We start from the raw sequence: 12,606 nt of genomic DNA, 5'->3' as shown, positions 1-12,606 counted from the left end.
ATTTTAGTACATTAGAATGTTGTGGCTTTCTATTGCTTTTCAAGTTGGCATTGGTGTTATGGACGAATTTCTTTACTGCGTGCACAGTCCCGCTGCTTGATGGAGTACCCTCTTCAAATGCTTTCATTTGAATTTCCCTTGCCTCGTGTGCTCGACACACCTTTTCAATTTTCTCTAGGGTTGGCTCTTCTAGCTCGAGAATGTCTGCACGGGCATTATCATCATAGATGCCACAGACGATCTGGTCACGGATCTTCTCTTTCATTTTCAAATACAGAATTGCATGCTTTGAGCTCGAAATCTGTTACAAAGCTGTCGAGCTACTCTTCCTCCCATTGCATGCGAGTTTGGAAGACGTATCACGAGCACAGCTCATTGTGCTTCAGTAAGAAATGTGCATCGAGGAGGCTGATGAGATAACAATAGTTAAATTCTGGTTTGGTCTTTCCTTATACGGTTCCCCGAAGTCCAAAGTGTTGCAGGTATCAAGCAGTGAAGAACCACTAATGGTCAAAAGAAGTGCTACTTGCCGGTCAGATGGTGCTTTAGCTGTGTTAGTTGCTTGGAGGCACAGCGTGAAGCTCTGCTTGAAAGCGTGCCACTGTTCTGCAGCGTTTCCTCTGGAGTCGAATTTCAGAGGTGCAGGAATCTTCTTCATTGCTGGTGTGCTGATGTTAGAAGTAGTTCACTGCTGACACCACATTTCGTTATCTCTCGTATAGTGGACGATAGAACACTGGACTTCTGCTAATGGGGGTTAGCTGGGTTTATTAAACGAGTATTGACACAAAGTTCGAAGTTGAATTAACTTGTGAGATCAATTTATGTGAACACACACACATCGTCTACAAAATATCAATGGCAAATATAGCTTAGGACATATCTAAAACCCATTCTAAACTATGTGCGTGCAGCCAACCACAAAGCGCAGCACTTCACAACATTGACATCAAGTGCAAAGGTTTGCAAACAACCAAGAAAACGCTACGTCACGAGTTAGCCCTGCCGTTGGGGCAGGTCCGGTGAGCAAGTTGCTCCAATCGTCTTGGTGCTCTTTTCTTTACAGCGAAGCTGAGGGGTACTTGGCCCACTATTGCGTCTGCGCATAGAAAAAAATTACCATCATCAGCATTGCCTCCAGCGTCAGTTTTTTCCACAGCTGGCTCGTTCGTGCCCCTTGGCGCTACTGCGCAAACGCACTTGTGCCACTGCTCCTGTGTTTGTCGTCATCATTTATTAATTAAGAAACACATGGATGTAATCAATAATTGAAGAATACTTTGATGAACCATCGGGATTTACCCAGTAATAAACACTGGGGTTGCATGTTTCAGCTTCGCTGGTTATAAGCATCTGTACGGAGTGCTCGCGCTGACAGTTTTTTTTTTCTCCCTGCTTGCGACGTTGACCTCTTCCGCCGTTGACGGCGGCATAAAAATTGGCTAAAATTTGTTTCTGACACGAAATAACTTATAGAGTAAAGTGACCTCGAAAGTGTACATGTTATAGAACGCTGTGCGAAACAGCAGATCGTTGGCGCGATCTCCTCTTGGGCAATGTCAGCAGTGGATGCTATGCAGGATCCAAGGAAGAAAAAACAAGTATTACATTCTGCCAGACTAAGCACGTGAAGAAGCATGTGGAATGCGCTAGTTCAGTGGTTTACCAAATCCCACTGGATTGTGGGAAAATGTACAGTGGGCAAATCGGGCGCTGCCTAAACAACAGATTATGGGAGCACAAATACATGTGCCAGCTCCTGACAGTGCCTAGCAACTTGACTGCACACTGCAAACAGTGCAAATGCCCTCCACTACTAGAAAGCGCCATAGGCATTGGCACATCAAAAACAAAAGCTTAGCGAGAAATACGGGAAGCACTTGCATTAGCAAAAGAAAAAGTGAAGTACATAAGCACTCCGTACGTCACGCTAATCAAAGCTGAGATCGAGTTTTCCAGATGTTTTTCCGGCCCACCAAATCATCACATGTTGTCACATTGTGATATCTTTTTATATCCCCCCCTTCTCCCCCCCCCATCATCTTGTATAAAAGCATGTTCTTTAACAGCGCTTACACAAGTTGGAGGAAGAAGACGACGACGTTTCCACACAGACGTGGTTTCCTTGGGTTCCTTGGAAATTGCTCGACAGCAAAGAAAATCTCACCCTTATCCGGATACGAAGCTCCTCGGAAGCCTATGGGGACCTGTAGACTCTGGTGAGGACTCTTCTTTGCCTTGTCCTACTGATCCTGCTCGGCGCGCGGCCTAGTGCGGCCGCGCCGCCGCGCTCGCCTGACGAAGAAGTGTTTGTGCCAGATGTGAGCTTCTCATCTGTACCTTCCACTGGACTGCTGCGCGTGACAACATCCATGCCAACTATGCAGCTGAAGTGTGCAACCGATAGCTCGAATACACAAGATGCAACACCGAAGGACAGTACACTTTGTGATGTGAATGTGAACCTATCCGCAATCGTGCCGATGGAAACTGGTGACCTTATGGACGTTCAGCCCTCTGGCGGTTCGACGAATGCAGCCAAGCGAGGTCCCCCTATCAACGTGCTTCAACAAGACGCCATCGCATCGGAGCAACCGGCAATAAAGGAAAGGGCCACCCCAGACGATTCCTCCACGGCCTCCCCTATGACCGCTCCCTCTCAGTCTTACCCAACGTCCAGCCCTTCTCAATCCTATCGAGTTTATATACGCCCCCTTTCATGCTACGACATAACTTCAATAGCCACAAAATATGTCCAAAGGGTTGTCGACCAATCTCTTGAAACCACTGGATACAAAGGGTTCGCAGCATATAAATCTACCAACTCGATCACTGTGCACTTGGCATCTCTCAGTGAAGTGCAGAAAATGTGCACCTTAACATCTATCCCGCTGTCAGAAGATCAACACCTACCTGTGCAGTGCTACTTTGCATCGGGCCCTAATATACAGAGGTGCGTTGTCTATGGCATTGACCCGGAAGACACCCCTGAGATAATATGTCGTGAATTGACCTCCACGACACACAGGGTGCTCGCAGCTAGATTCATGGGCAAAAGCCGTACATGCTTAGTGACGGTACAGGGCCCTCAATGTATTCCAGAACGGTTTTATTACTATGGTTGCATATTGCGACCTAAATCCTACCTCCCTCTGGCAATATTCTGCTACCGCTGCTTTCAACGTGGACACATGCAGGCATTTTGCCCACAGCGTACTATTGATCCAGAAAAGCTCACACCAGAAGGCCAACCACGATATTGATGTGGCTTATGTAAATCTGATGAGCACGATATGACAAGCACAAATTGTCCGACTAAACAGAAGACCACAGTACGGATACGAAAGGCTATACCAAAAACGACTAAAGTAACAACACACAATCGTTATAAGGTTCTTGCAGAAGAGCCAGAGATGCTCTTGGCAGAAGAAGAAAAAGCCCCAGAAACACAACTGTATTCTTCTGTTCTTAAACGTGGCAAGCAGCCGCAGACAAAGAAACAGAAATTACCGGAACCTCTGTATCAGTCGGATGATGACCATGATGACATTGACGCTCGGATAGACGCACTGGCCAGAGCGACTACGCAAACATAAAGAATTGGTAATTCTGCGTCGTCAGAAAACAGGACCAACACGTAACGCATCAACCATTGCGGAAGCCACCATTATGCCTGGATCCCGTCCTGCACAACAGGTCAACCATGCTGTTTGGACAGCAGTTTTAGATCAACTTGCTCAACTAACGTTGCTCATTCAGAATTGCCTGCATCATGGCTAATTCTCTGCAGTGGCTGTCACAGGATGGAATTCTACAGTGGAATTGTCGGGGCCTAAGCTCCAAGTTAGGAGAAATTAAAACGAAGCTTCAATACAATAAGCTACATGTATGGGCACTGCTTATTCAAGAGCATAATAAAGCTATGCTCCCTGTGGAATTTTAATGGGTATCATAACCCATCTATTAGAGATAGACGTGCTAGTACAATGGCTTCAGCTCCGAGAAAAGCTGCAGTTTATATATCATCGCATATTGCTCACACAGTGATTGATCTGGAGCCATGGTGTAGTGGCAATCAAGAAGCTGTCGGGGTCCTGACATGACCAGTGAAGACTCCTGTCATTCTAGTGTCATTCTACACCAGACCACAGCGCACACGTTTGAACTTGGGGTGGATAGCCCATCTCCGGTCTACGTACCCAGGAATTCCTATTCTCGTGGGTGGAGACTTCAATGCCCCACATACAGAATGGGGGTACAACTCCCAAAGAGGATACCAAGTTAAAAACATCATGAGCGATGCCACTTTTACACTGTTGAACTATCACGCTGTGGCTACCTGTGCTGTACCCACAGTATCTAGAACAAACGCTCCAGACCTCACGTGGTGGTTGGGTCCTGGAATGCCGCAGTGGCGGGTGGAACCAGATACATGGGGCAGTGATCATATGCCAATAATGATTGGTTTGCACAGAATGTGCATAAAGAAAATTCGACGACGAGTAACAGTCACGCATTGGGATAACCTTCTGGAATCATCGATTGATGAAGTACCCTCAGAGCCCTCAGAAATTCTTCCTGCTTTGCAAGAACTGCTACGGAGGAACACCACTGTAACCACAGTTGACGAGGAACAACCTCAACCGGACCTCACCCTTTTGCAACTTTGGGCAAAGCGATGTCAGGCAGAAGTGTATGCGTCGAGGAATCCCGATGCACCAGGTAGCCGTGCACGTGCTAACCATACAGCGGCGAAGGCGTGTTGGCACGAAAAGCAACTTTCTCGACGACGATGGTATGAGTGGTGCGAGAATCTTGGATCGGGCATTGGAAACAGAGCGCTTTGGCATACGTTCCGGTCAATGGAACGCGGTCATAAGCAACCTGACCCTGCAGCGAGCGTAAGGTTAGTGATGCAGAGTTCGCCACATCAATTTGCAGAACACGCTGCTAGAGCGTTTTTCCTGAAATACGATCAAGCGTCACCTATAAACTGCCCCGAAATTGATGAGTCTGACACAACTTCCAAATCCGAAATATCCAGCCCTTTCAGCATGGCCGAACTAACAGCGGCGATTGAAGCTTCGAAGCAACGAACAACACCTGGTCCTGATGGTATTCCTTATGAGGTTTTCAAGAACATGGAAGGAGCAGCTCTCGACGCACTTCTTCAGGCTATTAATAAAGTATGGGAGACTGGAAACGTTCCACCTGATTGGAAGCATTCAATTGTTGTCACGATTCCGAAACCAGGAAAGTCTCTAAATAGCCTGTAGTCTTTACGCCCAATTTCGCTAACGTAAACTATCTGCAAGCTCGCTGAAAAGATGCTGGCCACACGTGTTTCCTGGTGGCTTGAACGCCTCGATAAATATCATCCTGCTCAAATTGGATTCCGTTCTTACTTGGGAACTGAAGACGGACTTTCTATCTTATCAGACGATGTTTTACAGGTTTCACCACACATTCACGCTGTGCGCATGGTAATAGCAACAGACATAACGAAAGCTTACGACAATATAGACCATGCAATCATTATAGCCAACCTCATCGACCTGGGACTTCCACCGCGGGTGATAAGATTCATCTACTCATTCCTTCAGAATCGCACATTTGCGATTAGAGTAGATGGAAGGCAAGAAAGATACTTCACGTCGAACAGAGAAGTCCCACAAGGTTCGGATTTGGCTCCTCTTCTCTTTAACGTTGCTCTAATACCTGTAGCCTGGCAACTACATTGGATTCCAGACATGAGGTTCTTCTATGCAGATGACGTCACTTTGTGGTCCGTGCATGAAGATATATCTAGACAAACTCAACACCTTCAAGAAGCCCTTGATGTTCTGAACAACTACACTCGGAAAGCAGGGTTGGATATTTCCGCCCAAATATCAAGCTATGTTGTGGTGGCCAACAAGAAAGGATGCACAAGAATCACGCAGCACCCCTTTACATTTAGACTCGGCGCAGTGACAATCCGTTAGGCTTCTGAGGTCCGCATACTAGGTCTCGATATTCACCACTCCGGCAGTGGTGCACACTGGCTCCGTAAAACCAGACAGAGTTCGACAAAAACACTTCACCTTATTCGTCGCATTGCAGCAAAAGCAGCAGGAGCTCGTACTGACGTAGCTCGGCGGTTGGTGCGTGCAGTCTTGCAGCCACGAATTTTATATCAGGCACAATTTCAACGGCTGACTTTGGCACAGCTGGCATAGTTGGAGAAGATTAATCGCGATGCTATGCGCACAATCACAGCACTGCCCCGCATCACTGCGATACCAACCTTACAGGAACATGCCCAGCTCAACACAATTGCAGAGCTAATTTTGCAACGTGAAAGCGCATGTGAAATAAAAAAGCAACTGATTCCGGCTGTCGCTGCATTGCATGTTCATTTTCAACGCGGCTCTTGGATTGACAATCAGCCCTATCCAATGCCTCCCTGGGAATTCACCAGCATCACAACTAATAAGCCAACGAAGTTACGATGCAGCGATACAACAGGTATTATTGACAAACACAATATCGTCGATGCATCATGCGCTAACACCTGCAAATTCTATACGGATGCTGCCATTCTCCCAGACGGTGGAAGGACATCATTCCCGAGTACTACGCATAATTTCATCAGTGGCCACCAGCGCTATTTATCTACGGAAGCCAGCGCTCTAGTAATGAAACTTCAAGCCATCCACGATGCTGTCCAAGATGCGACATCTAAGCTGCCATTATCAAGCAACTAGATATCTTCACTGATTCTTTAGTGGCTATTTGAGGAACTCAAGAAGGTTGATAAGGTGATGGAAATCTGCGAGACAATACACACTATGAATAGTAAAACAGCTACTTGCATCAAGGCACACTGGATTCAAGGCCATTCAGCGAACCCTCACAACATTGCTGCTGACCAGCAGGCATACTGCCGTCCTAATCCTGATCTTCCGCCTATTCCCCTCCCACCTCAACCTCTTAACTCGCTCCGAGCCCATAAAAATTTTCTCCGGCAGGACACAGGTGCTCTTATTCCACCGTGTGTCTACTCCCTCCCCCTTCACCTTACTAGGGCGGAGGAAGTTGTGCTTAGGAGGCTTCGAGCTGGGGTGGCCCTTACACCGGCTGTTATCTCAAGGTGGAACTGGTCGCATTTACCACTGGGTGCTACGTGTCCATACTGCTCCGTTCCTGTGATGGAAGCAGATACATACCACCTAATATGGACATGTACTGGTTAAAAATCGGAACGCTCGCGTCTCCTACTGCAAGCCGGCCTCCGCTACAGTGTGGCAACCAGCTATGACCGCTGGATACATGACAACCGATTCCACAAAAGACTGCTTCAATTCATACACAACACAGGCCTCACAGCACACATATAATACACATATACGCACCAAGAATTATGCCTTAAGGGCAAGTCTTTATCACAATAAAATAAAAATATATACACAAGTTGGTAGTCTGCACCATGTACATCCACATTTTGTTTCTTGTTTGTCCATTAGTTCCGTCAGTGTAACACTAAGCGCAATACAATCATGACAGTCATTCAAACTTTGTCATCAGACTCTTGTCATGCCATCATCTTCACACAGTCATCATGCATTCGTTGTCACACCAATGCCCTGATGCCGTCGTAGTCATTCCATCGTCTCCTCTCCAGTTTTGTCATCCGACTCTCATCATGCTATCGTCATCGTACTATGTCGTCATTGTCACACTGTCATTTTCCCATCGTCATGACTTCAGTAAAATCATGTCGTCGTAATCATACCGCCTTTGTCGTTCCATCAACTTCAATCCTTCTTTGTCATTCTATCATAATCATGCTGTCGTCATTCAATTGTGATTATGCCAACATTGTCCCACTGTCATTATCAGAAAGTCAGTATCATGCATCCATTGTCAGTATGTTTGCCATCGACGCGAGAAACCCATTTACCGACTGCCTAACTGACCCACACCAAACACTGGGGAGACAGTTGCTTTTAAATAATTATAGCATTCATAGTCTGTAATGTTAGATTTGTGTGATGTCTTATGAAATCAAGAGTCTGGCAAAATCTCGCCTGCTCAGGAAGAATCACGGTGAAAAACAAAACAGATGTCGACCGAGGTGAAAATTGATATTCTGGCCGCCACATGGGAGTCTTGTTCACAACAAAGCTGGATTACATGCACATGGCTTTATTGTTTACAAGGATTCTATGTTGGGGCCAAAATGCCAAGCCTTATCAATCATTTTTTACCTTGGTCGGCACCCCTTTTCTTTTTCTTCTTGCATGGTGTCTGTGCTATACGCACCGATCATGAATGTGGCTGTCTGGCCCTTCAGGGTGTCTCCAGTCAGCTCCTTTGACAGGCAGCCACCATGGAGCAGCAGCCACCTGGAATAAGGCAGTGCAAAGGTCTCAGCACAATAAGGGCACCACTGCCAAGGCCGTCAGTTTATAGTGGCTTCTCTGCCCATCACGTTCTCAATAAGCCATATTTAGAGACACTGCACTGACAAAGAGAAAGTATTTGGTTCTCTTGAGATCCCATTTCTAAGATCTAATGCCCGCTGCCAGTGCTATAGCACCTTTAGGCACAAATTAATTTTGTCTCTCAAAGATTTGGTTTTGCCATATTTATTGCACTTGCAGTATCATTTTAAAGTCCTATTTGCCGTCAGAAGCAATTACTTTGGTGACTTTTGTTGTATCCGCAAATGTGAATATCACAAATGATTCAGTCACTATTCAGGTCGCTACAATAAATTCATCTGTAAAACACTCAGCTGCGTGAGAAATTTGTCTGACACACATATATCATCATCATCAGCAGCATATTTTTATGTACGCTGCAGGGTGAAGACCTTTCCCAGTGATCTCCAATTACCCCTGTTTAGTATCAGCTGACCACATCCTGTGATGGCTAATTTCCTAATTTCATCACACCACCTAATTCTTTGTTATCCTCAACTGCGCTTCCAATTCTTTGGCACTAATTCTGTAATGCCAGAATCACACTGGGCACTTTCTGTTGTGGGTGTGTCACAAATATAGACCCAAGGGCTGATGCTCGGCACCTTCGATCCTCAACAAACAAGTGCCGTCCCTTTATTCAATGGTAACTATATACAGAGAATCCAGCACTCAGTGGGAGCCAAGGACTGGTGGCATGCTAACTAAACAGTGGCGATTTCAAGACATAGGTCGTGAAATGGAAAAAAAAAATAACAAAAAAGTGTATTTTTGGAAAAGTGCATTATTGCTATGTTTATACATTCAAGAATCTCTCCACAAAAGCTAGAAGGTAAATTGAATAGGAAAATAATAAAAAATCATACTCATACAGGCCAGGGTAGCTGCGAAATTAACAAAAATTGGCCAAAAATGTTCTAACTTTGTACCATTAGCATTTGCAAACATGGCGGCCTGTGACCGCCATTTTAGGCTTTTTTGGAAGTTGTTTTCTTTGTGCACATTTTACGCCAGTTCAGAATGGTGTCTGCGAGGGTAAACCATGGAGAAAGGAAAAATAGGAGGGAGCGTACCACAACGCGATTGAAGCCAAACCACATGGCCCAACATGTGATCGCACATCAAAGTGGGCAGTTAGTTTTAGTGTTCCCGCTCTGCAGGCAGAGCCACGGCAGGACAGCTGAACAAGTGCACACAGAATAGAAACTACTGGCATAGCTATTGGCATGGAGGCACGAAAAGTAAGGAGGGAGCATTACATCATGCAGCCAGCCTTGGCAAGTGAATGCTCCGTGAAGGCACAGTGTGGCCCAACACGTGACCTCATGGGTCGACATCACGGAGCAAGAATTGAGACTTACTAAGACGTTTGGTTTCTGTAGCTATGCCAGTAGATTTTATTCAGTGTGCACTTGTTCAGCTGCCCTGCCGTGGCTCTGCCTGCAGAGCGGGAACACCAAAAACCAACTGCACACTTTAACGTGTGATCATCCCCAGGCCTCCCTGAGGTTTGGTTTCAATCACATTGTGGTATGCTCCCTCCTATATTTTCCCTTCCTCCATGGGGGAAACCATGGGGCATGGGGAAACCTACACTATCGGGTCATTTCTGAAGCATGTGCCCATGCTGCTGATTGGCCCCCAAAGCGTGCATACCCCCGCACGCCTCGCTCCTATTGGTCTGGCACTGTTTGGCACGTACTGGCCTGCTCTTGCGTTTCGGTGCGTTTGTTTCTCTATCACTGTGGTTTTATTGCACCGCCGTTTACATTTGTTCAGCCACTTGCTTCTTGACAACGTTTGATAAGGTGCCTTTTTCGCTGCCCGAATGGCTGGAGAAGATAGTCGTCTCAACGTTACTATGTGTCAAGCGTTCGGCAAGCCGTGAAAGCAGCCATGGAATGTGCGATGGAAGGCAGCTAGGCCTTTCATGCTCCCGGAGTTACGGTCTGCCTGGAGATTCTGCTGGATGGGGCTTCGAGCTGCAATGTGGCAAACACAGTGTCAACACTTCATCCTCCCACGCCTCGTGTGTTGGCACAGATTGTGTAGACATTGTTTTCTTCACAAAAAGAAAGTAGCGAGCGTACAGCGGCCCCCGGTAACACGAAAATGTGCCTGGCGTCACTGTCTGCAATGGAGTGAAAGTTCGAGCTGCTGGGCGCCGGCACAAAAGAGATGTCAACAACAGCGGAACTGAATTTGCAATGGTAGATTTATCTGTCAAACAAGAGTTTCTTGGTCTCATGTTGTGTCCCGAATGCAGCAAGAAAGTGATGATGCTTTCAAAGGATCCTGCGAAGGAATATGGGCTCTGAGCAAGATTCTGACTGGCGTTGTAGAAGTTGCAGGGTACTTTCTATGTCGCCAAGTGCTTTTTATGTTTTAAAGTTAAGACAGAATTTTTTTTACCAGTACTGCTCTAGGAGGGCACATGTAACTGACAAATGGAGGCCTCAGGAGAGCACCTGAGATTATAATAATGCTGCATCTAAATGTACATCAAACAAGTAGTGCTGGGCTTAGTGTCACAAGATGGGGGCGCCACACTGTCCCTCTTCCTCTTCTGCTGGATTGGATTGGCATGGTTCGCTACGTGCTTGCACTCGTGTTTCCGAGCACAGATTGCTGTGTGCCTGATTTTTGCACTGTGCTTTCGGCTAGAGTGTACTAGAATACTGTTGACTGGGATGAGCGGTCAGAGTAGTGCGTGCTTTGCAGTGACGCACCCTACGATGAAACATACTGTAGCGATGCTGTGATCGAAATGGATTCGACTAGTGTACTAGAATACCGTTGACTGGGACGAGCGGTCAGAGTAGTGCGTGCTTTGCAGTGATGCACCCTACGATGAAACATACTGTGGCGATGCTGCAATCGAAATGGATTTGACTAGAGCGTACTAGAATACCGTTGACTTGGACGAGCGGTCACAGTAGTGCGTGCTTTGCAGTGAGGCACCCTACGATGAAACATACTGTGGCGATGCTGCGATTGAAATGGATTTGACTAGAGCGTAGTAGAATACCGTTGACTGGGACAAGCAGTCAGAGTAGTGCGTGCTTTGCAGTGAGGCACCCTACGATGAAACATACTGTGGCGATGCTGCGATCGAAATGGATTGGGCCACATCAAGGTCGTGCCGTTGGAAATTGTTGGCAATTTTGCTCCGCAAGGCCGTTCGTACTGCTTCATGCGCTGCTGTTTACGATCAGACCGCTCAAATGGTGTTTCTAATTGCATATGACATGTATTCATGTCTTAAGAATAAATTCCTTTCTGTGTTTTTATGTCGCGTAGTGACTGCAGCTGCATTGCAGCCACAGTGTCGGCTTTCATTCTGCTATATTATGGTAGGTTTTTTTTTTTGCTCTTGGTTTGCCATGCGACATAACGTCACAATGAAGACTCGTTTGGTGGAGATACTGCAACAATGACTTGTAAAATGTGTCGTCCATAGTCCATCATTCATAGTCTTCAGCTAGATCGCTGTTCAATTTTACACCCTCCAGCACACTTTCACGAATTGTCTTTGTCGCAGGGCATGTCCAAAGTAGATGGCGGGCATCCACTGCAGACGCAGGAGCAGAGAGCACTTTGGACACTGGACAATGCGCTCATGTGGTTGACCTCAAGCACAAGTGATGGCTGATGTAAGGACCACCCCGGCCTGAAGTCTCCGGAGAGAGACTTCCTCCACCAGAGAAAGTTTGTAGGGAAGGGAGCAGACATGAGCGGGGGGATAAGGGCACGCGTGTCACGCTGGAGGATGGATTTTCGGGCAATGAAAACAGAGCGGAGGTCAGAGGGATGCTAAAGGACGCTAAAAGAAGCTAAATTTAGGAGAAATTATAATTCAAGGAATTTTAATTTAGTACACAATATTTCATTGATGTGCTTTTATTAGTTCTCCTATTAATTTGACCGAAATTAGGCACTATGCAGAATTATGGTTCAACTTGTGCTGAAAAGCTGCAATGCCGCAGTTTTGGCTGAGACAATCGGAAGCCTGAATTCAACATCACAACACATACTTTGCCAATAAAGCAAAGACAAACGCTGTATGGGACTTGTGAATTTGCTATCTTTCCCTGCTGGTAGCATCGATAAGGTCAACATAATTTTCAAACTGTACCATAGC

At 46.3% G+C, this 12,606-nt stretch overlaps 1 protein-coding gene across 2 annotated transcripts in view; it reads right to left on the bottom strand.

Moving 5' to 3' along the window:
* Window positions 1–12,606, bottom strand: part of LOC142584671 (formylglycine-generating enzyme) — a 151,721-nt gene that overhangs the window by 56,496 nt on the left and 82,619 nt on the right. For both annotated transcript variants that reach the window (XM_075694848.1, XM_075694847.1), the window contains one exon: window positions 8,305–8,387. In XM_075694848.1, coding sequence (XP_075550963.1) covers window positions 8,305–8,387 — 83 coding nt within the window. The remainder of the gene's footprint in view (window positions 1–8,304; window positions 8,388–12,606) is intronic.

This window comes from Dermacentor variabilis, chromosome 6, assembly GCF_050947875.1.
Source record: "Dermacentor variabilis isolate Ectoservices chromosome 6, ASM5094787v1, whole genome shotgun sequence".
Taxonomy (NCBI): Eukaryota; Metazoa; Arthropoda; class Arachnida; order Ixodida; family Ixodidae; genus Dermacentor; species Dermacentor variabilis.
Note: the sequence above shows the minus strand (reverse complement) of the source record. Positions and strands in the feature narration are given on the sequence as shown.